This window comes from Panthera uncia, chromosome E3 (genome assembly GCF_023721935.1).
Source record: "Panthera uncia isolate 11264 chromosome E3, Puncia_PCG_1.0, whole genome shotgun sequence".
In the NCBI taxonomy this organism is placed as follows: Eukaryota; Metazoa; Chordata; class Mammalia; order Carnivora; family Felidae; genus Panthera; species Panthera uncia.
Genome location: NC_064815.1, coordinates 24,969,691 through 24,992,922, shown reverse-complemented (window position 1 = coordinate 24,992,922; position 23,232 = coordinate 24,969,691). Strand labels below are relative to the sequence as shown.

Below are 23,232 nucleotides of genomic sequence, written 5' to 3'. Positions count from 1 at the left end.
CAGTTTTTGACTAATGTGAATAATATTGCTGTGGACATTCACTGGCAGAACATGAGCATGTTTTCTCTTCTCTAGAGTCTAGAGTATGTACCTTGGAGTTGAACTATTGCACCATGCTGTAACCCCATGTTTGACTTTTTGAGGAACTGCCAAACTTTTTCACAGTGGTTACACAATCTTACATTCCCAGGAACAAGGTATGAGAGTTTCCATTTCTTCCCCTGCCAATGCTTATTTTCTTTTTTTTTTTTTCCATAGCCATCGATGCAAAGTGGTATCTCATTGTGGTTTTGATTTGTATGTCCCCAATGACTAATGATGTGAGTATCTCTTTGTGTGTTTATTGGCCATGCGTATGTCTTCTTTGGAAAAATGTCTTGTCAGATTCTTCATTTATTAAAAAAAATTTTTTTGTCTTTATTATGGAGCTGTAAGAGCTTTCTGAAGAATCTATCTGGATACTGGAATTACCCAATGATTTCCAAATATTTCCCCTATTATGTGAGTTGACTTTTCATCTTTTAGATGGTATCCTTGGATTTGCAAAGTTTTTAAAAATTTTTTTAAAATTTTTATTTATTTTTGAGAGAGAGATAGAGTGCGAGTAGGAGAGGGGCAGAGAGAGAGGGAGACACAGAATCTGAAACAGGCTCCAGGCCCTGAGCTGTCAGCGCAGAGCCTGACATGGGGCTCGAACTCACAAATCGCAAGATCATGACCTGAGCTGAAGTCAGACGCTCAACTGACTGAGCCATTCAAGCACCCCTGATTTGCAGTTTTTAATTTTAGTGAAGTCCAATGATTTTTTTTCTGTGCTTGCTTGTGCCCTTGGTGTTGCATCAAAGAAACTATTACTTAATTCAAATCCATGAAGATTTACACCTATGTTTCCTTCTAAGAATTCAATAGTTTTAACTCAACTTTATGTTGAGTTAATTTTCATATATGGTGTGAGGTAGGGGGTCCAACTTCGTTCTTTTGCATGTGGATATCCAGTTGTCCCAGCACCATTTGTTGAAAAGACTATCCTTTCCCATTGAATGGCCTTGGTACCCCTGTCAAAAATCAATTGACTGGAGGCACCTGAGTGACTCAGTGGGTTAAGTGACCAACTTCTGCTCAAGTCATGACCTCATGGCTCCTGGAAGTAATTTCTTGTCCAAGCTAGCAGCCCACTTCTAGTTCTTTCTCACTGGGATGTGTCTTAGAGTGTCCCCTCACCCCCTTGGCTCATGTCCATTGGCCCCCATCACACAGCTTTGGGTTTGGTGCGACATCATTGCCCGTGGGGTGGCTCACGTAGGAGAAGCAACCAGGACAGCCACCCTCACTGCCATTCTGCAAGGGTGGGACCACTGCTCCCTGCTCCCTGCCAGGCACGGCTCCATTTTCCTCACCTGCTTCTCCCCTCCCAGGTGCCCACCTGGCCTCCAACCTCTTCCTCCCTCCTCTCCGGCGCCTGTCGCCTAGGTGCACGTGGGATGGGAGAGGCCCTCAGGGGGCATCTTGGCCCCGTCTCTCAGGCTTCAGCTATTCCTGGGTCATTGTCACAATTTTTGTCACATGTGCATGCTATTTGTCCTGTTACCTACTTTATTTATATATTTATTTATTTATTTCTCATATATATATCTTTTGCTTTGTATCACGTGGTAATGTGGCTGCCACACTTGGGGAAACACAGCTCTGACCACCTGCCACCTCTCAGATGGAGAAGCCACAGGAGGTGAGGGAGGGGCAGGGTCTGAGCTGGAGCTCAGCTGGGGTCGGGACATTTCACAGGGCCCCTCTTCCTTCCCTTTCCTGTCCACCTCCTTTCCTCAAGTCTACTGGGTCTGTACATGCTGTCTTGCCCTCCTCTTTCCCTCCCCTCCCCCTTTCCCTCTTCCCTCCTTCCTTCCCCTTATCCCCCTTCCTCCCCCTTTCTATTTGTGTCCTCCCTTTCTATTGCAGAATAGAAGCTCCTTCTTTTGCTCTAACTTTAAATTTTTTTTTAAACTTTTTTTTTAACGTTTATTAATTTTTTTGAGACAGAGAGAGACAGAGCATGAATGCGGGAGGGTCAGAGAGAGAGGGAGACACAGAATCGGAAACAGGCTCCGGGCTCTGAGCTGTCAGCACAGAGCCCGACGCGGGGCTCGAACTCACGGACCGCGAGATCGTGACCTGAGCCGAAGTCGGACGCTTAACCGACAGAGCCACCCAGGCGCCCCTAACTTTAAATTTAACGATCACTCTGTCTGTTGGACTCCACCCCTTCAAGCTGGAAGGGTGCATGTTCCCATTTTGGGAGCCGGGATAGGTGGTTCTGTGATGTTGTCTAGTTAGTTACCCTTTGTAGATTTCCATTTTGCCCTTGTAAAATGGGGTTGGTGATCCCTGCCTTGCCTACTTCCCCAGTCAGAGCATCAAGATTTGGCGTTTTCTTTTTTTTTTTTTTTTTAAGAGCCTTGGAAAAGCCTCTGAAGGATGTTCCCAATCAGGGCGAAGCACCCTACCCCAAACCCTCTCACCCAATGACCCTGCCATACGGACTCACTTGGGTTGCAACACACAGACAGCAAGGGCTTCCTGCCCTGTTCAGCTCTGTCCTCATTCTTCTCCTGCTTGCTGTTTCTGCCTGGTCTCTTCCTTCTCCAGCCCTCTCCCCCTTGGTCATAAAGTCCCCCCTACACTGTGGAGAAGCAAATATTAGAATGCATGTCATAAGATGGAATCAAAAGCCCCTGCATGTGTAAAAGGCATCTCATTTAATGCTCCCCATACTCTGTCAGGTGAGGATTGTCACTGCTGGCTGGTGACGGGAAGTGTGAGGCTAGTGAGGAGCTGAGTGGGGCACTCGGCATTTTTCACTCCGTAAAGAAGGGCAGTGGCAAGATCAGGTGCTGCTGGTCTTGGTCCCATTGGAGGACTTGCCTACTGACTTGTCCACCTGCATGGTGACCCCCGGTCATGCAGGGCAGAGACCACGTGGGAGTCCCTGGTCCAGTGGAGAGCAACTCAGAATTGGTCCATTGTATATTCATTCTGCAAACACTGGCCATGGGATAGGTGATCTGCTCGGGAATTGGTGGGTGTGGAAATTGGACATCGATCTTGGTGTTCATGGGCACGTGGGAGACACAGACTCACAACTGGCCATCATCTGAGTGACCAGTGTGTGGCTGGGTGCCCTGGATGGCCAGAGAAAGCCGAATGTTTCCATGAGAAGTGGAAAGGAAAGAATTGGGGGAGGGGGTTGGCCATGGAAGCAGCAGTGACAAGAGTCTAAATATGGGGTCCTACCCTGGGGTCCTGGAATGGGGGGCAGACTGAAGCGAGTGCCACACTTCCCTCTGTCCGACAAGGTCACTTCCATCTCTAAGAACAGAACGGCTCATCATGATCTACAAAGCCCCCCACCCATGGTTACCATTTTCTTCCATTCTCCATATCTCAGCCCAGCTGTCAATTCCAAGTGCATCCCCCACTTTCCTTCCAGCACAACTGGCCATGGCCAGTTCCTTCTATGTTCCCTACCCTTTGTCTCAGATTGGGGTCCTCATAACAGACCCTAAAAGGAGGATTCATGGGCAAGTAATTCATTAGGCAAGGCCTCCAGGGGAAACCAACTCTGACCACATCTCACTTCTGGAATGCAGGGAGAAGCATATCCGGAAGGGAAGAGGGTCAGCAGAGCCCTACCACACAGAGGGAAGCTGGCCTGACTCCGCCAGGACTTCAGGAAGTGGGGCAGGTCATGCCGCATCTGGAGTGTGTAACCCTCCAACAGATGTTGGTCAAGGTCTGCCCAGAGGATGTAAGTTTCTGGGTCCTTACCCCCTTCTTAGAGCCTGCCAGTGAGGTGGCTTTGGCAGCTTGGGTACTGGAAATGCAAGGCCACCCAAAGCCAGTGTGTGTGAATGAGGTAAAGGACTCCAAGGGCACGTGGACAATGAGAGTATCTGCTCTGCCCAGGCCTACTTGGTCAGCACCTGTAACCGCGTATTGCACACACTTGCAAATGTCTCCCCACTGGACGCCTGGCACATAGCACATGCCGAATACAAGTTGGCAAATGAACGAATGAATGAATGAGTGGGAGGAGATAGGATGGCTTTACCCATTTTCCACGGAAGAAACTAGGCTCAGAAAGGTGAGGGACTTCTCCAGGATCCCACAGGAATGAACAGCTAGCACCCCAAGGGTCCTCATCAGCCTTCTAACTATGCCCCCAAAACTTCTGCACTCCACTTAGATTGGGTGATCCTCTCCTCACCCAGCCCTTTCTTAGAATACGCCAAATAACCCCTGACTCAGCTACACAAGAACTTCCCCTTGGCAGGATTCGTGGGCCTTGAGGACTTTCAGAGAAGCCTGGAAGGGGTGAGGGGAGGTTCTATCAGTGGGTGTTTCCTCCCAGCTGCCCTTATAAAAGGCAGAGGGAGGTCAAGGTGATCTGAAAGGAACGTGGCCCTCTCCTCCTGCACCCCAGCTTTAGGTCCTGAACTCCCTCTCCCACACATGGCAGGCCTTGCAACCATGGTGGCCAGCCTCCTGCTGCTGGCCCTGTGTGTCCACCGCATTGCCCCTGCAGGTAAGAGCTCCAGCCTCAGCCCGGGGCTGTCAGGCAGGACAGTGTGGCTGGGACAGCACAGTGGAGGGTGGAGGACTGACTGGGCTGGGTCTGGAGCGGAACGTTGAGGAGCGGTGGCCCCAGGGCTGGGAGGTGTTGGGCTCGGGCTCGGCAGCCCAGAGTCTCAGGCAGCCCGGGCTCTTCTCTCTCCCATCCTCTAGGCTCTGTGACCATCCCCTCTTCCTGCTGTATGTCCTTCATTTCCAAGAAAGTTCCAGAGAGCCGAGTGGTTAGCTACCAGCTGTCCAGTGGGAGCCTCTGCCCCAAGGCAGGAGTGATGTAAGTAACCTCCTCTCCCGGACCCCCGGCGCGAGAGGGGCAGGGGAGATGACCGTCCATTCAGGGTCACTGGGGAGTAAAGTTGGGAGGGCCTGGCTCTCTGATCCTGGGGAAGCCACCTCACCTCCCTGAGCCTCAGCTTTCTCCCCCAAGAGAATAGGAAGAGGACTCTGAGACAACAATCATTTCTTGAGCACCAGATATATATAAATATATACATATACTAGGCACTATTTGGGGGCATATCCCATTACCTTAACTAACCCCTGGAGGTTTTCTTCCTTTCTTGTCTTTCTTTCTTTCTTTCTTTCTTTCAAGTTTATTTATTTACTTTGAGAGAGACAAAGAGAGAGTACAAGTGGGGGAGTGGCAGAGAGATGGGGACAGAGGATCATCCCTCTGTGGGGCTCAAACTCACGAACCAAGAGATCATGACCTGAGCCAAAGTCGGATGCTCAACCGACTGAGCCACCCAGGCGCCACTCCCTGGAGGTTTTCAGTGCATTTTCTCCTTTCCTCTCCTCCCTGTGGGTAGACATTGTGTCTCTCTCTTCAGATCCAACATTAACTAAAGGCAGGGCTGGGCCTCCCCCCATCTGACAGGGAGCTTGAGAACAGGTGATGCAAAGAGATGCTGACACCCAGAGAGAAGACACCGTGTCAGGAACTGCTAGGGGGGCCCCGGGCAGCAGCTTGCCCTCTGTGGGCCTCCACACCCACGTCCTCATCAAGTCAAGAGGTCCAAGGTCACGGCCAGGTCTCAAGTGTGCCCTGTCACTCTTCCTGCAGCTTCACCACCCGGAAGGGCCAGAAGTTCTGTGGCGACCCTGAGCAGCGCTGGGTCCAGACGTACATGAAGAACCTGGATGCCAAGCGGAAGAAGGCAGCCATGGGGCTCAGGGCGATGGGTGTCAAAGCCCTCCCGCAGAGGCCCCCTGCCAGTAGCACTGCCATCTAACCACCGCCCGGCCCTCAGCTTGGGGCCTGTGCGCCAGTGATGAGAGGGGGAGAGCTCATGCACCCTGGGCCCCTTGCCTTCCCTGAGCTGGCGGAGAAGGTTCTGGAAGGAAGATGGTGGCAGCCGTCCGCCCTCCTCCGGAGCTTATGCTGGCCCTTCCCTGCCTTCCAGGCACCCAGAGCCCAGGTGCATCGGGCCCCACCTGCAGACAGGCACTGCTTGTGTCTCAAAGCTTAGCCTAGAGCTGGCTTCTTGGGTCCTCGGGTCTTGCAGTGGGATCTGTCTGTCTGTCTGGGTACGGGTGACCTGTCAACAGCTGTGGCTCTTCATCACTCTACAGAAGCCCTGAGCCTGCCCCACTTCCAGAATCCCGGGTGTATAAAAACCCAACAAAATCTAGGGCTCCTTTGCGGCACGCGTTGCCCGATCCCCAGCCTTCCTCGCACACAGCTCATGGGATGTAATTAATGACGTTTTCAGGGACTCTTTGGTTTTTGTGATGAAATGGACCTGGAGGGTGAGGATGAGGGGCCAGCCTGGGTTGTTAAATTCCTTTGGGAAGAAAGGGTTTGGGGGAGGCGTTCCGCTTTATGGAATGGCTTGCCCTGTGCTTCTCTGGGGACAAAGACCAGCTCTGCCTTTAAGGCCGGTTCTTTCCCTACATTTTTGGAATGTGAGGATGGCGTCGGGGCTCTGGTAGGAGAAGGATTCCAGGGTCCCCCCTCCCCCAACCCATGTATGAGATATTGTGTGATTTGTATGTCAAAAGTGTAGACACAATTGCTCTTCTCAAATAACAGTTCAAATAAAATGTGATTTCTCCTTCTCAGGTAATTGTGTCTTGCCTGCTCTCTTCCTGTGGGGACAGGGTTGGGGTCTGAACAATGGGAGTGTGTGCCCCAGAGATGATCCGGAGTTGCCCATCGGAGGGGATAAAGGCAGCCTGAGCCCCGGGCATCCCAGGAGTGGTCTTAGCCTGTTCCTGGGAGTCCTGTCATGAACTTTGTAAAAACATTCACGCACAGCAGGATTCTATTAGATTTTTAAAAAGTTCAACAGAACACATCATTGCACAAGGAACTGTTGCAGGCACGACAAGGCTGTAAAATGACAAAGAGGGGCTCTGGCTTCAGAGAATCAGGGAGAAAAATAACACACACTCGCACACACACACACTCACACTCACACACACTCACAAATCAAGAGCAGTGTGGGTTTAGTACCAATCCTACTTTGTAAGCTGCATGACCTTGAAACATGTCACGGTCTCTGTGCCTCGGTTTTCCTCAGCTGTAAAATGGGAATAATAAGCCCTTTTAAACCTTGGGTTTTCCCCAAAATCAGACCCTGAAACAAAGATCCGAGTGCAATGATTATTGCACAGGGAGGTACAGGGAGTAACCTCGAGAGAATGGGGAGGCAACACCAGACAACACAAGGCAAGGAAGGTGGCCAGGAACGGAGGATCACCAGGCAGAGCTCAGTCAGAGCTGGGAAGTGGGTGAGACCCACCCGTCATCACAGCCCTGCTGCGTCAGTCATTGCCAGCTGTGCGCAGGGGTGCTCTTTCTGCAGGTGGGAGTAGAGCAACCTCCCTCGATTGCAAACAAGACTTCGGGTGTGGAGAGTCACAGAAGGTGTGAGAAGGCGGGAGGCCTTCTGGGTGCAGCTGCTGTTGAGGCTCTTGCAACTCAACCACAAAGCAGAATAAAGAGTAACGCTAACAGTACAAACGAGGGACGTTATGGGTGTGCGTTGAGGGGATCCTGCAGACATCCTCAGCACGAGGTTGGCATCTGAATGGTGACTGAGATTTCCCTTAGCAAGAAGAGCATTATTTCTGGGGATGGATGAAAGCTGGAGCATTCAGGGAGGGGAGACAGGAAGGCGAGGGACAGGGGCCAGACCATAGATGACAACAGAAGTCTGACCCACGGGCTCTGCAGCAACTGGCCCGGAACCATCACAACTCGGTCAGAGACTGCCAGCTTCCTAGTCCCACCCCACCCCCCAGCCCTTTTCCAACTCAGGACCAGCCAGAGGGAGCCAGCTATATATTCCCAAGTCAATCACAGAAGCTGTTCGCTTCTCCAGGCCAACCACCTCCCACCGAAGCACCCCTGTGCCTCCCCGTTTGTCCACTCTGAGCCCCCTACCCCACCCCCCCACCCCCCACCCCCGTTCCCTGGCCTGCCTTTGAGTCTCTGCAGACACCAGTGAGAGCGGCTGACCGTCTTGCTGTAGCAAGCTCTGAATGAATAACGTGTTTGTCTTCATCTGGGTGGTCTTTGTTAATTTCCACAAGGTAGGCGTGTAGTCTGGCCTCACTTCCCACATCTATAAAATGGGCATAATAGAACTATCTATTTGATGAGTTGACTGTGAGGACTAAATAAGGCGTTAATGCACGGGAAGCACTCAGCTCAGTGCCTGGCACATAGTAGAGGCTCAATTAATGTTAGCTGAGGGCATGACCCAGCCCAGCTGGGAGGCGGAGAAGCTGCAGCTGGTCTTGCAGGGGCCAGGGCATCTGGCTGACAGTTTCTTTTCTTTAATTGAAACATAAATGACATTCAATAATATACTGTTAGTTTCAGGTGTACATCAGAGTGATATGATAGGTTTCTACATTTCGATATGGTCCCCACAGTAAGCATAGTTACTATCTGTCACCATACAAGGTATGACAGTGTTACTGACTGTAGGGGCGCCCAGGTGGCTCAGCATTTAAGCACCCGACTTCGACTCCTGTCACGATCTCGTACTTCATGGGTTTGAACCCTGCGTAGGGCTCTGCACTGACAGTGAGGAGCCTGCTTCAGATTCTCTGTTCCCCTCTGTCTCTGCCCCTCCCCCCTCAAAATAAATAAACATTCAAAAAATGTATTATTGATTATATTCCCTGGGCCGTATGTTGCATCCTCAGGACTTACTTTGTAACCGCGAGTTTGTACCTCTTAACCCCCTTCACCCCCGGCTGACACTTCTGTGTCCATTCTGGCAGGCTCTGTGCCCCTGCTCCCTCCTGTCTCATTGCTCTGGTGGCCTTTAAATGTGTCTGGGGAAAGAAGGCACCGGTGGGGAGCATGGGAACTGTCCACCAGATGCCCTGCTCTGCCTTTGTCCGGCCTTGCTCTAGAATGTGAGCCATGGACCTGGATGGCCGCTCTGCGTATGGTGAGGTGACACCCTCCTATCCTACTTCTGAACAGGCCACCAGCACAATGATACATGCACTGAGTCACCCACACTCTTTCTCAGGCTCCCTTGGGAAGGACATATTCTGGAGATGGACAGGGTGCCAGGGGCTGGTCAGGGAGGGACTGGGTTCCGTTTGTGGCCATGTTAGGGCAAAGTTGACTTGTGTTTGGGAGAGCTCTCCACCACCAGCAAAACCTGTCAGAGGACTCTTTAAAAGTGAATTAAAAGTTCTCGGGGGCACCTGGGTTGCAATCTTTTAAAAAGTTTCCCAGGGGCACCCGGGTGGCTCAGTCAGTTGGGCATCCGACTTCAGCTCAGGTCATGATCTCATGATCCGTGAGTTCGAGCCCTGTGTCGGGTTCTGTGCTGACAGCTCAGAGCCTGGAGCCTGCTTCGGATTCTGTGTCTCCCTCTCTTTCTGCACTTCCCCTGCTCACACTCTGTCGCTCTCCCTCTCTCTCTCAAAAATAAACGTTAAAAAAAATTTTTTTTTCAGTTGCCCAAATTGGTGCAGCCACGGTGGAAAACAGTATGAGGTACCTCAAAGAATAAAAATGGAACTATTAATTCAGCAATTCCACTCCTGGGTATTTCTCCAAAGGAAAGGAAAATACTAACTTTTTGTTTTCATTAACTCTCAAGTAAACATTTTATTAGATTCGATCTCAAATTTTTAATATATATGTATTATTTTATTATAATAAGAATAGAAGGTCAAAACAGGGCATAGATATTACATACACATATAGAAAATTAGTTGTTGATAGAAAATGTTTACATTGGAATAACAATCAAAACGAAAATTTCGTTTTGCCTGTTTTCCATTTATTAAAAAGGTCTTCATGTTGTGAAAATAGTTCCAACTTCTTTTCTAAACTTCTAGTCTAGCACCAAAATCAGTATATGTCTCCTATTGGCAAAAAACAAAATATTTGACACATCAGATAACATACAATGACTACACCAGTAATTTTACCATATAGGGATTTACCTCACTCTGAGGCACTTCACTCACGAAAACTATTCATTTCTGTTTCTTTTTTTTTTAACTTTCTTTTTTCTTTTTTTAAATTTACATCCAAATTAGTTAGCATATAGTGCAACAATGATTTCAGGAGTAGATTCCTTAGTGCCCCTTCCCCATTTAGCCCATCCCCCCTCCCACAACCCCTCCAGTAACCCTCAGTTTGTTCTCCATATTTATGAGTCTCTTCTGTTTTGTCCCCCTCCCTGTTTTTAGATTATTTTTGTTTCCCTTCCCTTATGTTCATCTGTTTTGCCTCTTAAAGTCCTCATATGAGTGAAGTCATATGATCTTTGTCTTTCTCTGACTAATTTCACTTAGCATAATACCCTCCAGTTCCATCCACGTAGTTGCAAATGGCAAGAATTCATTCTTTTTGATTGCCCAGTAATACTCCATTGTATATATAGACCACATCTTCTTTATCCATTCATCCATCGATGGGCATTTGGGCTCTTTCCATACTTTGGCTATTGTCGATAGTGCTGCTATAAACATGGGGGTGCATGTGTCCCTTCGAAATAGCACACCAGTACCTTTTAGATAAATGCCTCGTAGTGCAATTGCTGGGTCGTAGGGTAGTTCTATTTTTAGTTTTTCGAGGAACCTCCATGCTGTTTTCCAGAGTGGCTGCACCAGCTTGCATTCCCAAGGAAAATACCAAATTGAAAAGATACGTGTGCCTTCATGTTCACTGCAGCAAAGTCCAAGATATGGAAGCAACCTAAGTGTCTATCAGCGGATGCATGGATAAGGAAAAGGTGATGTATATATATGCAGCGGAAGATAATTCAGCCATAAACAATCCTGCCATTAACAGGGGCGGACCTTGAGGGCATTATGCAAAGCAGAGTCAATTAAACAAGAAAAGACAAATACTGTATGATCTCATTTATACGTGGAATCTTTTTTTTTTTTTTTTTTTTTTTTTTTTTTTTTTTTTTATAAACGGACTCACAGATACAGAGAACGATTGGTGGTTGCCAGAGGCGGGTGGGGTGGGGTGTGAAATGAGCATAGCAGGGTCAAAAGGTACCAGCTCCGGGTAGAAGATGAGTAAGTCCTGGGGGTGTCCCATGTAGCACCGGGACTAGAGTTAACAATACCGTATTGTATATATGAAAGTCACCAAGGGAGTAGGTCTTAAAAGTTCTTCCTGCATGAAAAAGTTGTAACTGTGTGTGGGGACCGATGTTAACTTACTGCGGTGACCATTTCTCAATATATACGTGTCCGATCATTATGTTGTACCCCTGACACTAATACAATGTTCTATGGTCTCGGCTCCTTCTGCTTTCAGATGGCGGCTGCAGCGGTAAAATAAAGGTGGCGACGTCATAAAGTCTCATATTTGTTCAAAGCCTTTGAACTTTTCAAGCTTCACCCTTTCCCTCTGTCCGCCCCCTGCCCCCCACCCCCGCCCCGCCTGATTATTCTTCTCTCCCCAAAAAGCCAGCCTACCTACTGGGCTCAGCAAGGCTCCATCCATCTGCTGAGAGGGCAGTGCTTCTGGACAGCCACGTGATGATGGCAGTCCCTGCTCGGCTGTCCCCCCGAGCGGATCAGTTCTTCCAGAGAGACAGCTTCTCTTCTTCCCCATCCCCATTTCCATTTTGGAAGCAGACCGGCCTGGAGAGGCTCATCTGGCCGAGGGAGATGTTTGGTCATCAGAAGTACTTGAATCCTCTTTGAGATCTTGCAGATCCATTTGTTCTGCCGAATTCCACGGCCTTGTTTCTCTGGATTGAATCTCTATTAAGAGTTATCTAACTTCCCAGAATTATAGTTCTGTCAGTTTCCAGAAAACACCTTCAGGACACTTAAAGATTTCTTCCCCCTGAAGCTGTGGGGTGGACTCACAGGCCTCGAATGCTCGGCCCAAACCAGACAGCAAGAGGACCCCTTGAATGCTCAGCCCACCCACCACACTCCCAACTCCCTCTCTTCCTTGGCTCCCACCCAATCCCATCTGCGGTCATGCTGCTGCTCCTTGGTCGCTTTCAAGCAGTCGCTTTTTGGCCTCTGCGTTTTCTGATTCCAGGAAAAGATAACCCTGTTACTGGCTTTCCCTAGAAATGTCACCATCCTTCTGGCGTTCTAACTTCCGCGTAGTGACAAGCTCTATGGAACGGGCGCTTCTTGCCAGGACGCCGTGGGTATGGCCCGGTCACAATAGTGCCGGGTGACGCTTTCCGGGGATTACCAGGAGAAACTTCTCATGGGACTCAGAATCGGGAAGAGCTGTATTCTCCCAAGCAACGAGCGGTTGGTTTTTATGTTCTGGACATTGTGAATCCTGGGACTGAGCGCACCTCCCTTTCTGTGTCAGCTCTTTGAAACTTTACCAGCTCTTGCAGCCCGAACAGGTGCAACACCTTATCTGTACCTGTCATTATTTGCCCTTTCCTTTGATATCCTCACTTAACTGCAGGTTAGTTTTGGATCCAGGACAGAACCCGGAGCAAGCCAACCTTGAGGCCCTTTCTCAGGGGAGGGGAGCAGGGGACAGGGGACGCTCAAGAGGCAGGAGAGGGCACACACTTGAGACACACCTGGCTTTGAACCTTGGCTCTGCTGCCTGAGAGCTGTGTGACCTTGAACAAATTCTCTCCCCTCTTGGAACCTCAGTTTCCTTGGCGGGAGATGGTTGGCCCACTAAAACCTCCTTCACAGGACTGCTTTGGGGATTAGGTGGAGTAACTGGGAACATGCAAATGGGAAAAAGGTTTGTCTTTTCTGACTCCAGGGAATATGTTTTTCTTGGCTTGACTCCACCCTGCTTCTATCAGACCCAAACTAGGAAGGAGCCTACCTCTTGCGGGGGCTGCCCAGCTCTGGGGAGACCCTCCTAACACACTGGGCCCCCTTCTGCTCTCTCCCCGATGTCCAGATCTCATTGGGGACAGTAGACAGAGGATCCATTTCCATTCACTCGACTCTGGTCTTGTCCACCGTGTACTTCCAGGGCCTGCGGCAGTGCCTCGGTGCCTTGTGAGAACCCAGCAAACGTGTGTTACATAAATGGATTCCAGACTCTGTGCTGAAGGCTTATGAAAACCAACAAGAAGCCTTCTTCCCGGTTCCTTGATGATGAATCGCAGGGGCAGGGTGAGGGTACAAATGGGGAATAACCAGTACGTTGTCCTTCAAGGCTAAATGCAAAGATCACTTTCTTTAATGGAAGACTCTTCTGGCACCCTAGCCTCCTTCAGATTCCCTCGATGTACATTTCTGAAGCTCCCTAAGCTTCTGCAGCAAAGTACATGCCCCAGGGGTAATTGATAAGGTATTGGGTAATTGTTTTCTGCTCGATGTCTATTCCCTCCACGAGAACGTCCTCAGCAGAGACCACATCTGTCTTGTTTATCTCTGGATCTCAGCATCTCACACGGTGTGGAGAACGACAGCAATAAAATCATTTGTTGCATGAATGAGTCAGTGAAGAAATGAACGGGAAGAGCTCACCGTCCAAGAAGGAAGGCAGACGGGTAAGCCGATGTCTGTGGAGAGCGCCATCTGCAATTCAGCTCTGTATAATGTGGAGCTGGAGGATGGCCACGGGATCCAGCTGGGAACGATGGAGGAAAGGCTTCCCCCAACAGATGACATGGGTTGTAGGCTGGGAGGGTGGAGTCTTTGCAGACACAGAACGGAGTGTTCTGCCCCCAGCAGAAGGGTATTCCGTTGCAAAATATCCTCCAAAATATTTTGTTTATGCTCAAATCCTTGCCTAAGGATCTGCTTCTGGGAGAACCCAGTCAGCTCGGGCTGCCATAAATGACAGATATTTATTTCTGGAGCACAGAGTCCTGAAGGCTGCAAGTCAAAGGTCAAGGTGTCAGCAGACTTGGTTTCTCCTGGGGCCTCTCTCCTGGGTGTGCCGGTGGCCACCTCTTCACTGTGCCTTCAAACGACCTTTGCTCTGTGTGCACACATCTTGATGTCTCTTCCACTTCTTATAAGGATTCCAGTCCTATCAGATCAGGGCCGCACCCTTGGCCTTAATTACCTCTTTTTTTTTTTTCATGTTTCTTTATTCTTGAGAGAGAAGAAACAGTGCAAGTGGGGAAGGGGCAGAGAGAGGCGGAGACACAGGATCCTAAGCAAGTTCCAGGTTCTGAGCCATCAGCACAGAGCCCAACGCGGGCTTGAACCCACAAACCATGAGATCATGACCTGAGCCGAAGTCGGACACTCAGCCGACTGAGCCACCAGTCGGTGGGAAGGCCGACTAGCAGGCTGGAGGGTAGGGGTCAAGAGGGTATGGGCTTCAACCACAGGGAAGAGGACGGGGGCAAGAGAGCAGGATCCAGGATTCAGTAATTTATCTGCCATATCATTTCCTCCTCCTTCACCAAGGTATTGAAATATACATAGACACTTTTCCAAAGAAGATGTCCAGATGGCCAACGGACACATGAATAGACGCTCAGCGTGGCTCATCATCAGGGAAATACAAATCAAAACCACACTGAGATACTACTACCTCACAATGGTCAGAGTGGCTAAAATTCACAACTCAGGAAACAAGAGATGCTGGCGAGGAACCCTCTTTCACTGTTGGTGGGAAAGCAAACTGGTGCAGCCGCTCTGGAAAATAGTGTGGAGGTTCCTCAAAAAATTAAAAATAGAACTACCCTGCGACCTAGCAATAGCCCTACTGGGAATTTATCCAAAGGATACGGGAGTGCTGATTCATAGGGGCACCTGTACCCCACAGCACTATCAACAATAGCCAATGCTGTTGGAGAACGCTGTGGTTACTGTTCATTGTGCCCCATGTACGAAACCTTTGGGTGCCCAGCACACTGTAGCTGCTGGAGCAGAAACTGGGGCATGAAGGTGGCCAGTAGGAAGGTGGCCGATTTGCGGGGCAAACTGAAGGCATGGGGGTGGGGGTGGGGGCTCAGCCTGAAAAAGAGAACGTTTGGGGACAAACATGATAATGATCGTAGCAGGTGCTATTGGGGCCCCATGCATATCCCCTTATCGTTCACTTCTGTGAGCCAAAGGCTGCTTATTGAGGACACCTGCCCCTGCCTCAGAGCCCTTCCCCTGATCCCAAGCACGCTTGGCCCGCTCCTAGGACAAGACAGGGATGATGGGGCGCAGCCTTCAGTCACTGACAAGCAGAGAGGTGGAGAGTTCGTATCCCCACTTCTTCACCCCACAGTCGGGCCAACTCAGGCTTGTTCTGCACCGGTGCCCCGAGCCCCTCAGAGCCACCCCCACGCCGTGGCTGCTCCTGGCAGTAACCTGCGTGATCACCCGCCTCCATGTTGGTGTCCTCCTGTCCCCCACCTCCCGTCCCCTCTCCTCGACTGGTGTCTTCTGGGATCACGAATTGCTTGCACTGGGGTCCTCGTCTCCTCCCCTGCTTGAGGGGAACCCAAACTAAAACAATGGTCTTCAAATCGGCCAAAACCTCAATTTCTTCCTCTTCTAACAGAAGCTAAGAGAAATTAGGCATTTTTAAACAGATCTGGTGAATTGGTGGAAGCAATGAAAATATAGATTTCAGCCAAATTTTTTTTGAGAGAGAGAGAGAGAGAGAGAGAGTGTGTGTGTGTGTGTGTGTGTGTGAAGAGGAGAGGGGCAGAAGGAAAGAGAGAGAGAATCCCAAGCACGCTCCAAGCTCAGCGCAGAGCCCGTAGTGGGGCTCAATCCCACGACCCTGGGATCATGGCCTGAGCCAAAATGAAGAGTCGGACGCTCAGCCAACTGAGCCACCCAGACACCCCAGATTTCAGCCAAATTTTAAAAAGAACCTAAAAAGACTTTGTCAAAGTCTGAGCTGTCTTAGCTTGTGACAAGGTCAGCAGTGAGTTCAGAACTGTAGTCAGAACAGTCTGGGTGACTTGGGTGGGTGGTTGGGGGCGGGTGTTGTTTTAAAGGGTCTCAGACAGCTCTGAAAAATTCTATGGTTCTAGATGGCTAGTGGATTTTTTCTTTTACCTTAAACTCAAAATTTTAAAGCCCCAGGGGGCATCATCACCTATGGACGGGGGTGGATATGACTGAACACAGTGTTATGAAACACAGATGTGAAAGTCCCTCTCTACCTGCCCCCCAGACTCTCCTGGGGAAATTCACTGCCCCATTCTAGAATTCACTTTCCCCGTTTTGGCCAAATCTGGCTAATATATAGATACCTGGATACCCCTCCCAAAAAGCCTGATCCAGGAGGTACAAAGCACAAAGCAGGAACAGGGAATATAGTTGTGTGTGTGTGTGTGTGTGTGTGTGTGTGTGTGTGTGTGTTCAGGCTCCAGGCAATTGTGATGTTCTGTCTGGTTTGGAGCTCTCTAACCCTGAAGAGGTAGCTTGAAGTGCCCCCAAGCAGCTCTGACCCTGTGTGTCAGGTGATGTGTGGCGCTGAGAAGACAGGACGGGCACACGCCCGAGCATTGTTCTTCAGCATTCATTATCATGGCTGGGCTGCTCTGTGCTCCTGTTCTGAGACTGTCTGTACTTCACCAAGAGATAAGCAGTGTTTAGGAAGCAAAGAAAGCTAGGGTCAAGAGCTAGAGATCAGTCCAGAACAACATCAATTGTGTTCTAAGGTGATTTAAGTCAGTTCTCAAGATTTATTATTTCATTCCCTCTGCTTTTGCTTTTCAAACAGGAAAGCATTGATTCAGAAAAAGCAGGGGATGGGAGGGGCAGGCAGAAACTCCCAGTGGGGTGCTGGCTCCTCCCCTTCCCTCAGAGGACTTTCCCTTTCTTTCCAGTCTTCTTCCTTGGGTAACAGGTTGTTCTTACCTGACAGGGTCAAAAGAGCTGTTTTTGCCTCAACCACAAAATTCTCTGGATTCTCTTCAGGGACGACTCAACCCTATAAAAGGGAGTCCAGTGGAGTGAGGAGGAACTTGGGAGGACACTGTGAAGGGCCCCGCTTGTGGCACCATGAAGAGCCTTCCTGTTGGCTTTCTTGTTCTCCTGATCTTCATCCTGAGTGTCCACCTCGGAGTTGCCACACGTATGGGGCTGTCCCACTCCCTTCTCAGGCAGGCTGGGAGGAGAAGCAAAGGGCCACCTCCAGGCTCCTTCCTTTCCCTGTTTTTTAGGTGGCAGCAATGTGGCCAAGTTCTGCTGCTTCCAATATAGCCACAAGATCCTTCCTTGGAAGTGGGTGCATTCCTATAAATTCACCAGGAACAGCTGCTCCCAGCGGGCTGTGATGTGAGTATTTCTTGTCTGGGCTTTCAGGGTTCCTACTGGCCATGTGATTGCATGGGTGCTGGGCACACCCCCACAGTGCCAGGATGAGCTCAGGATGGGAGCCTGGTAACTTAGGTCATCATCATCACCCTGCCTCTGCCACTAACAAGTGTGACCCTTAGCCTTGGTTTCCTAACTTTCAAACCATGTGCCAGGCAATGTGCTAAGTGCTGGGTATAAAAGAGAGAATAGGGGCGCCTGGGTGGCTCAGTTGGTTAAGCGTCTGACTCTTGGTTTCGGCTCAGGTCATGATCTCACGGTTTGTGAGTTGGAGCCTTACATCGGGTTCTGTGCTGACAGTGTGGAGCCTGCTTGGGATTCATTCTTTCTCTCTCTCTCTCTCTCTCTCTCTCTCTCTCTCTCTCTCTCCCCCTCTGCCCCTTCCCTGCTCACTCTCTCTGTCTCTGTCACTCTCTCCAAAATAAATAAATACAATTAATAAAAAATAATTTTTTAAAAAAGAGGGGGGGCACCTGGGTGGCTCAGTCAATTGTGTCCAACTTTGGTTCAGGTCATGATCTCATGGTTTGTGAGTTTGAGCCCCACATTGAGCTCTGTGCTGATAGCTCAGAGCCTGGAGCCTGCTTCAGATTCTGTGTCTCCCTCTCTCTGCCCCTCCCCCACTCATGCTCGCTCTCTCTCTCTCTCTCTCTCTCTCTCTGTCTCTGTCTCTCTCAAAACTAAATAAAAACTAGAAAGAAAAAAAGAAAAAAAAAACAAGGTGGTTCTAAGCTCCAGCATAAGTGCCCCCGTGAACCTGGCAGAAACTCCATAACCTTCTATGACTTTGTCTGTGAGGTCACACACCATCACTTCTGCCACAATCTGCCACCGGTCAACCAGTCCCTAAGGCTGGCCTATATTTCTTTCAATGGGAGTGATGTCAGAGACATTCCCAGCTATGCTTTCAAAATTTTTTTTTTAACGTTTATTTATTTTTGAGACAGAGAGAGACAGAGCATGAACGGGGGAGGGGCAGAGAGAGGGAGACATAGAATCGGAAGCAGGCTCCAGGCTCTGAGCCATTGGCCCAGAGCCCGACGCGGGGCTTGAACTCACGGAGTGTGAGATCGTGACCTGAGCTGAAGTCGGACGCTTAACCGACTGAGCCACCCAGGCGCTCCCCAGCTATGCTTTCAAACGTTCACAAAACTCTGCCTCTCCCTTATTCACCCCTCCCCACTTTGGGCTGTTTTTCTCTGCCTGTGCTGGGACCCGCCTGAGAGCCCCGTAAATACTACTGTGCCCTGCAAGTTGTTCCAGGCTAAAGTGCCCCGGACCTAGGTTCTCATCACCCTCAGGAGTGGTCTCAGGGGACAGAAGGCTGGAGGACATTCAGGGATATCAACCATGACCCCCCACTCTCCATGAGTGCACAGCATCGTGAGAGTGCAGGAATCCCGTATAAGCGGCCACCGCAAACAGCCCAGGATAATGTGGTTAAGAATTAAACAGCATGACGGGCTTTTATTGCCTGTTTTTGCTTAAAGATTTCACGTGCTATAATTCCACCAATTAAAAATAACGACAAAAAAAAGAAGAATTAAGCAGCATGATGCATATGAGGTTCCTTTTGGGAGGTTGAGGCAAAGATTCTAAACTGGGTGGTAGTAATGTTTGCATCATCCGTGGATCTACTAAAAAGCAGTGAATTATAATTATAGGCTTTATTTTTAGTTTTTTTTAATGTTTTATTTTATTTTTGAGAGAGAGAGAGAGAGAGCAAGGGAGACACAGAATCTGAAGCGGGCTCCAGGCTCTGCGCTGTCAGCACAGAGCCCAACGCAGGGCTCAAACTCACAAACCATGAGATCATGACCTGAGCTGAAGTCGGGAACTTAACCGACTGAGCCACGCAGGTGCTCTTAATTATGCACTTTAAAGAGTAAATTGCATGGTGCGTGAATTATGTCTCAATAAAGCTTTTCCATTAAAACAAAAGAATTAAGAGGCATGGTACAGGTTACATGCTTCGGACTAGAGCTGTTGGAAATGATTTCCTGGGGGAGGTGGGCCTGGAAGCATGGTCTCCAGTAGAAAACAGGGCCAAGGGGAAAGAAGGATCAGAAGACGGAACAGAAACTGTGTAACAGGTGCAGCAAGGCCAGAGAGTCCGTCAAGTGGCTGACCCTCCCTTTCCATCTCTTCAGGAGGCAAAAGTTCTCGGTACTGACTGTCAGCTTCTCTTTTCTGTAGATTCGTTACCAAAAAAGGCCATAAAGTCTGTGCACAGCCAAAGGAAAAATGGGTGCAAAGATACATTTCTTTACTCAGAGCACAGCAGCAAATGTGACCTGTTGAACCTTCAGCCTCAGGGTACCTGGACCCTGCTCTTGAGATTGCTATCCTTGGTGGAGCCTGGAGATTTTCTTCAGCAGGAGGCCCCATGGGCTGGAGGAGGAGGAGGAGGAGGAGGAGGAGGAGGAGGAGGAGGGGGAGAGGGGAGGAGGAGGAGGAAAGGTTTTAATAAAGATTTCTCCATTAAGATTTGATGTACTCCTAAATATCCTTATTCAGTAAAACCTGAATCTTCTCCAAAGAAAAGAAACTGAGTCAGTATTTTAAAAAAAAATTTTTTTGGGGGCGCCTGGGTGGCGCAGTCGGTTAAGCGTCCGACTTCAGCCAGGTCACGATCTCGCGGTCCGTGAGTTCGAGCCCCGCGTCAGGCTCTGGGCTGATGGCTCGGAGCCTGGAGCCTGTTTCCGATTCTGTGTCTCCCTCTCTCTCTGCCCCTCCCCCGTTCACGCTCTGTCTCTCTCTGTCCCAAAAATAAATAAAAAATGTTGAAAAAAAAAATTTAAAAAAAAATTTTTTTTAACGTTTATTTATTTTTGAGACAGAGAGAGACAGAGCGTGAACAGGGGAGGGGCAGAGAGAGAGGGAGACAGAGAATCCGAAACAGGCTCCAGGCTCTGAGCTGTCAGCACAGAGCCCGACGCGGGGCTTGAACTCACGGACCGTGAGATCATGACCTGAGCCGAAGTCGGACGCTCAACCGACCGAGCCACCCAGGCGCCCCCTGAGTCAGTATTTTTGACTGATTGCCTGGCTTGTCCCCCCATTCCCTGCACTGACACTGGTATGGAATTCTTCCTCATGTTTCTGTGCAACAAAACAAAACAAAACAAAGCAACAAGGGGAAGTTTAATGTGTTTGGACATGCCAATTAAATGTTTTCACGTTAGAGAGGTAAGTTTATGTTGTTTGGAAAATTAAGTTCTGTGCAACCCCTCTGTTGGTTTCAGCTCAGGTCATGATCCCAGGGTCATATGATTGAGACCTATGTCAGGGGCTCAGTGTAGAGCCTGCTTAAGATTTTAAGATTCTCTCTCTCTCTCTCTGGACACCTGGGTGGCTCAGTCAGTTGCACATCAAACTTTGGTTCAGGTAATGATTTTGTGGTTCGAGCGTTCAAGCCCTGCATCAGGCTCTCCGCTTTTAGCAAAGAGCCCACTTCGGATCTTCTGTCCCCCTGCCCCCTCTCTGCCCTTCCCTCGCTCGCACTCTCTCTCTCTCTCAAAAGTAAAATAAAACATTAAAAAAAAAAAAGATTCTCTCTCCCTCTGCCCCCCTCTCCTGCTGGCATGCACTCTGTCTCTCAAAATAAAAATAAAAAAAAATTAAGCAACAAAGTTTATGGAGCATCAATTGAGTTGATTCTGAAATAGCAGAGAAATTGCAAACTAGGGGGAACCATGGGCAAGTCTGGAGAACAAAGGAGGAGCTCAACCTTCTACAGAGGAAAGGAGGAAGTTTCCAGGGATTGTTTGGCACAAAAGCTCGTTGGAGGAAAAGGAGAGCTAGAACTGGGCTGCTAGCTTCTTATTGGCTGAAGCTTCTCATTGGCTGCAGCTTCTCATTGGCTGCAGGTGAGGGCAGCGTGCAGTTGCTGGGCAGATTGGAAATCTCCCTTCTTCCTGCTGCTCTGTGTGAGTGGTGGTGCCTCAGTCCTCTCCCTTTGTGGCTCCCCACTCTTTTTTTTTTTTTATAAGTAGGCTCCACGCCCAACATGGGGTTTGAACTCATGACCCTGAGTTGAAGAGTCACATGCTATACCGACCAAGACAGCCAGATGTCCCAGCTCCATTTTTGAATGAGATTTTCTTTATTCATTTTCACATTCCCTGCCCGCCCCCCTTTTGATCAAGATCTTTCCTCGAAATCATCACTGTTCCAGAGTCAGGCTTTCCATATCTAGTGGTTTTGTCCCGCACCTTTCCTGATCATCATGTTGCATGTCAAAGGGAAAAGTGCAGAGCAAATGGAGGCCATTGAAGACCACGTTTGAGTAACAAGGAAAGGTAAGAGAAATAACTCTTGGATGTTCGTCATTTAAAGTCCGTATCTTATCAAGGTTGTAATCACTAGAGGTCATCTTGAAACTTTGAGCCAGCATCACCCATGGGGTCCATCATTTCTACAAAGGGTTTGATGGGCCACAGGTACAAGGCTAAAAAATGACTGTACAAAACAAACGAGGGGCAGCATAATAAACCCAATGGTCCTAGATCGGGAACTGAAACCTGAAGGTAACCAGCTAAAGAGATCAAAAGACCAGGGGTCAGTTAGGCCAGGTTTCCTCGTAGCCCAAAATGAAAAACTGTTCTAAGTTCCAGAGATTATCCCCTTCAGCAATGACCTGGGAGATACCGATGATGGTGTTATCTTTCCAGGCTAATACCAGAGTTAAGGAATGAATGGGAAGAAGAAAGAGTTTCAGGTTCAAATGATCTTGGGTGGAAGCAGTCTACATCCATATCAGCTGCTTCTCCTTCTAGTCCTTTGATGGAGAGGGTCTCCAGTGTTCATATAAGACCAGCTGTCAGGGGGCACCTGGATGGCTCAGTCGGTTAAGCGTTCGACTCTTGATTTCAGGTCATAATCTCTCGGTTTGTGAGTTCGAGCCCTGCAAGGGGGTCTGCACTGAGGCATCTGCTTGGGATTCTCTCTTTCCCCTCTCTCTTTGCCTCTACCCTTACCCTGCTCCCTCTCTCTCCTCTCCAAGTAAATTAATAAACTTAAGGGGAAAAAAAGACCAGCTGTCCGATGGAGGGCTTCTTTAGCTGAAAGATCTGTCCCCAAGCTTCAGGTCCCTGGGGTCTGGCTACCATCTAAGCAGTGAGGAGGACCTGGCATAGTCTTTTTCAAGGAGGCTCAAGGGCAGTCTTTGTTCCTAGTGATTCCACATCAGAAGGGTGGGATAAAATTGGAAATGTTATTTGGGAGAGTCATAGCCAGATATATATTTTTTAAATTTATTTTTTTTTAAATTTACATCCATGTTAGCTAGCATCTAGTGTAACAATGATTTCAGGAGTAGATTCCTTAGTGCCCCTTACCCATTTAGCCCATCCCCCCTCCCACAACCCCTCCAGTAACCCTCTGTTTGTTCTCCATATTAATGAGTCTCTTCTGTTTTGTCCCCCTCCCTGTTTTTATATTATTTTTATTTCCCTTCCCTTATGTTCATCTGTTTTGTCTCTTAAAGTCCTCATATGAGTGAAGTCATATGATCTTTGTCTTTCTCTGACTGACTGATTTCACTTAGCATAATACCGTCCAGTTCCATCCACGTAGTTGCAAATGGCAAGATTTCATTCTTTTTGATTGCCGAGTAATACTCCATTGTGTATATAGACCACATCTTCTTTATCCATTCATCCATCAATGGACATTTGGGTTCTTCCCATACTTTGGCTATTGTTGATAGTGCTGCTATAGACATGGAGGTGCATGTCCCCCTTCGAAACAGCGTATCTGTATCCCTTGGATAAATACCTAGTAGTGCAATTGCTGGGTCATAGGGTAGTTCTACTTTTAATTTTTTGAGGAAACTTCATACTGTTTTCCAGAGAGGCTGTACCAGTTTGCATTCCCACCAGCAATGCAAACGAGATCCTCTTTCTCCGCATCCTCGCCAACATCTGTTGTTGC

The 23,232-nt window shown here is 48.9% G+C and overlaps 3 protein-coding genes across 4 annotated transcripts in view; all 3 read left to right on the top strand.

The window, feature by feature from the left end:
* Window positions 1-23,232, top strand: part of STYXL1 (serine/threonine/tyrosine interacting like 1) — a 320,245-nt gene that overhangs the window by 231,893 nt on the left and 65,120 nt on the right. The window lies entirely within an intron of this gene.
* On the top strand, window positions 3,640-6,675 carry CCL24 (C-C motif chemokine ligand 24). 2 transcript variants are annotated; one of them, XM_049639231.1, is made up of 4 exons: window positions 3,640-3,799; window positions 4,475-4,576; window positions 4,777-4,894; window positions 5,684-6,675. In XM_049639231.1, exons 2-4 carry the CDS (start codon window positions 4,504-4,506, stop codon window positions 5,850-5,852), a joined length of 360 nt encoding a protein of 119 aa, XP_049495188.1. In that variant the 5' UTR covers window positions 3,640-3,799; window positions 4,475-4,503; the 3' UTR covers window positions 5,853-6,675. The 2 variants fall into 2 exon arrangements, with proteins under 2 accessions (XP_049495188.1, XP_049495189.1); XM_049639232.1 differs by lacking the exon at window positions 3,640-3,799 and having other exon boundaries at window positions 4,074-4,576.
* CCL26 (C-C motif chemokine ligand 26) lies at window positions 16,835-19,821 on the top strand. The gene is made up of 3 exons (XM_049639238.1): window positions 16,835-17,056; window positions 17,145-17,259; window positions 19,495-19,821. The coding sequence occupies exons 1-3, from the start codon at window positions 16,984-16,986 to the stop codon at window positions 19,589-19,591; spliced, it is 285 nt and encodes a 94-aa protein (XP_049495195.1). The 5' UTR covers window positions 16,835-16,983; the 3' UTR covers window positions 19,592-19,821.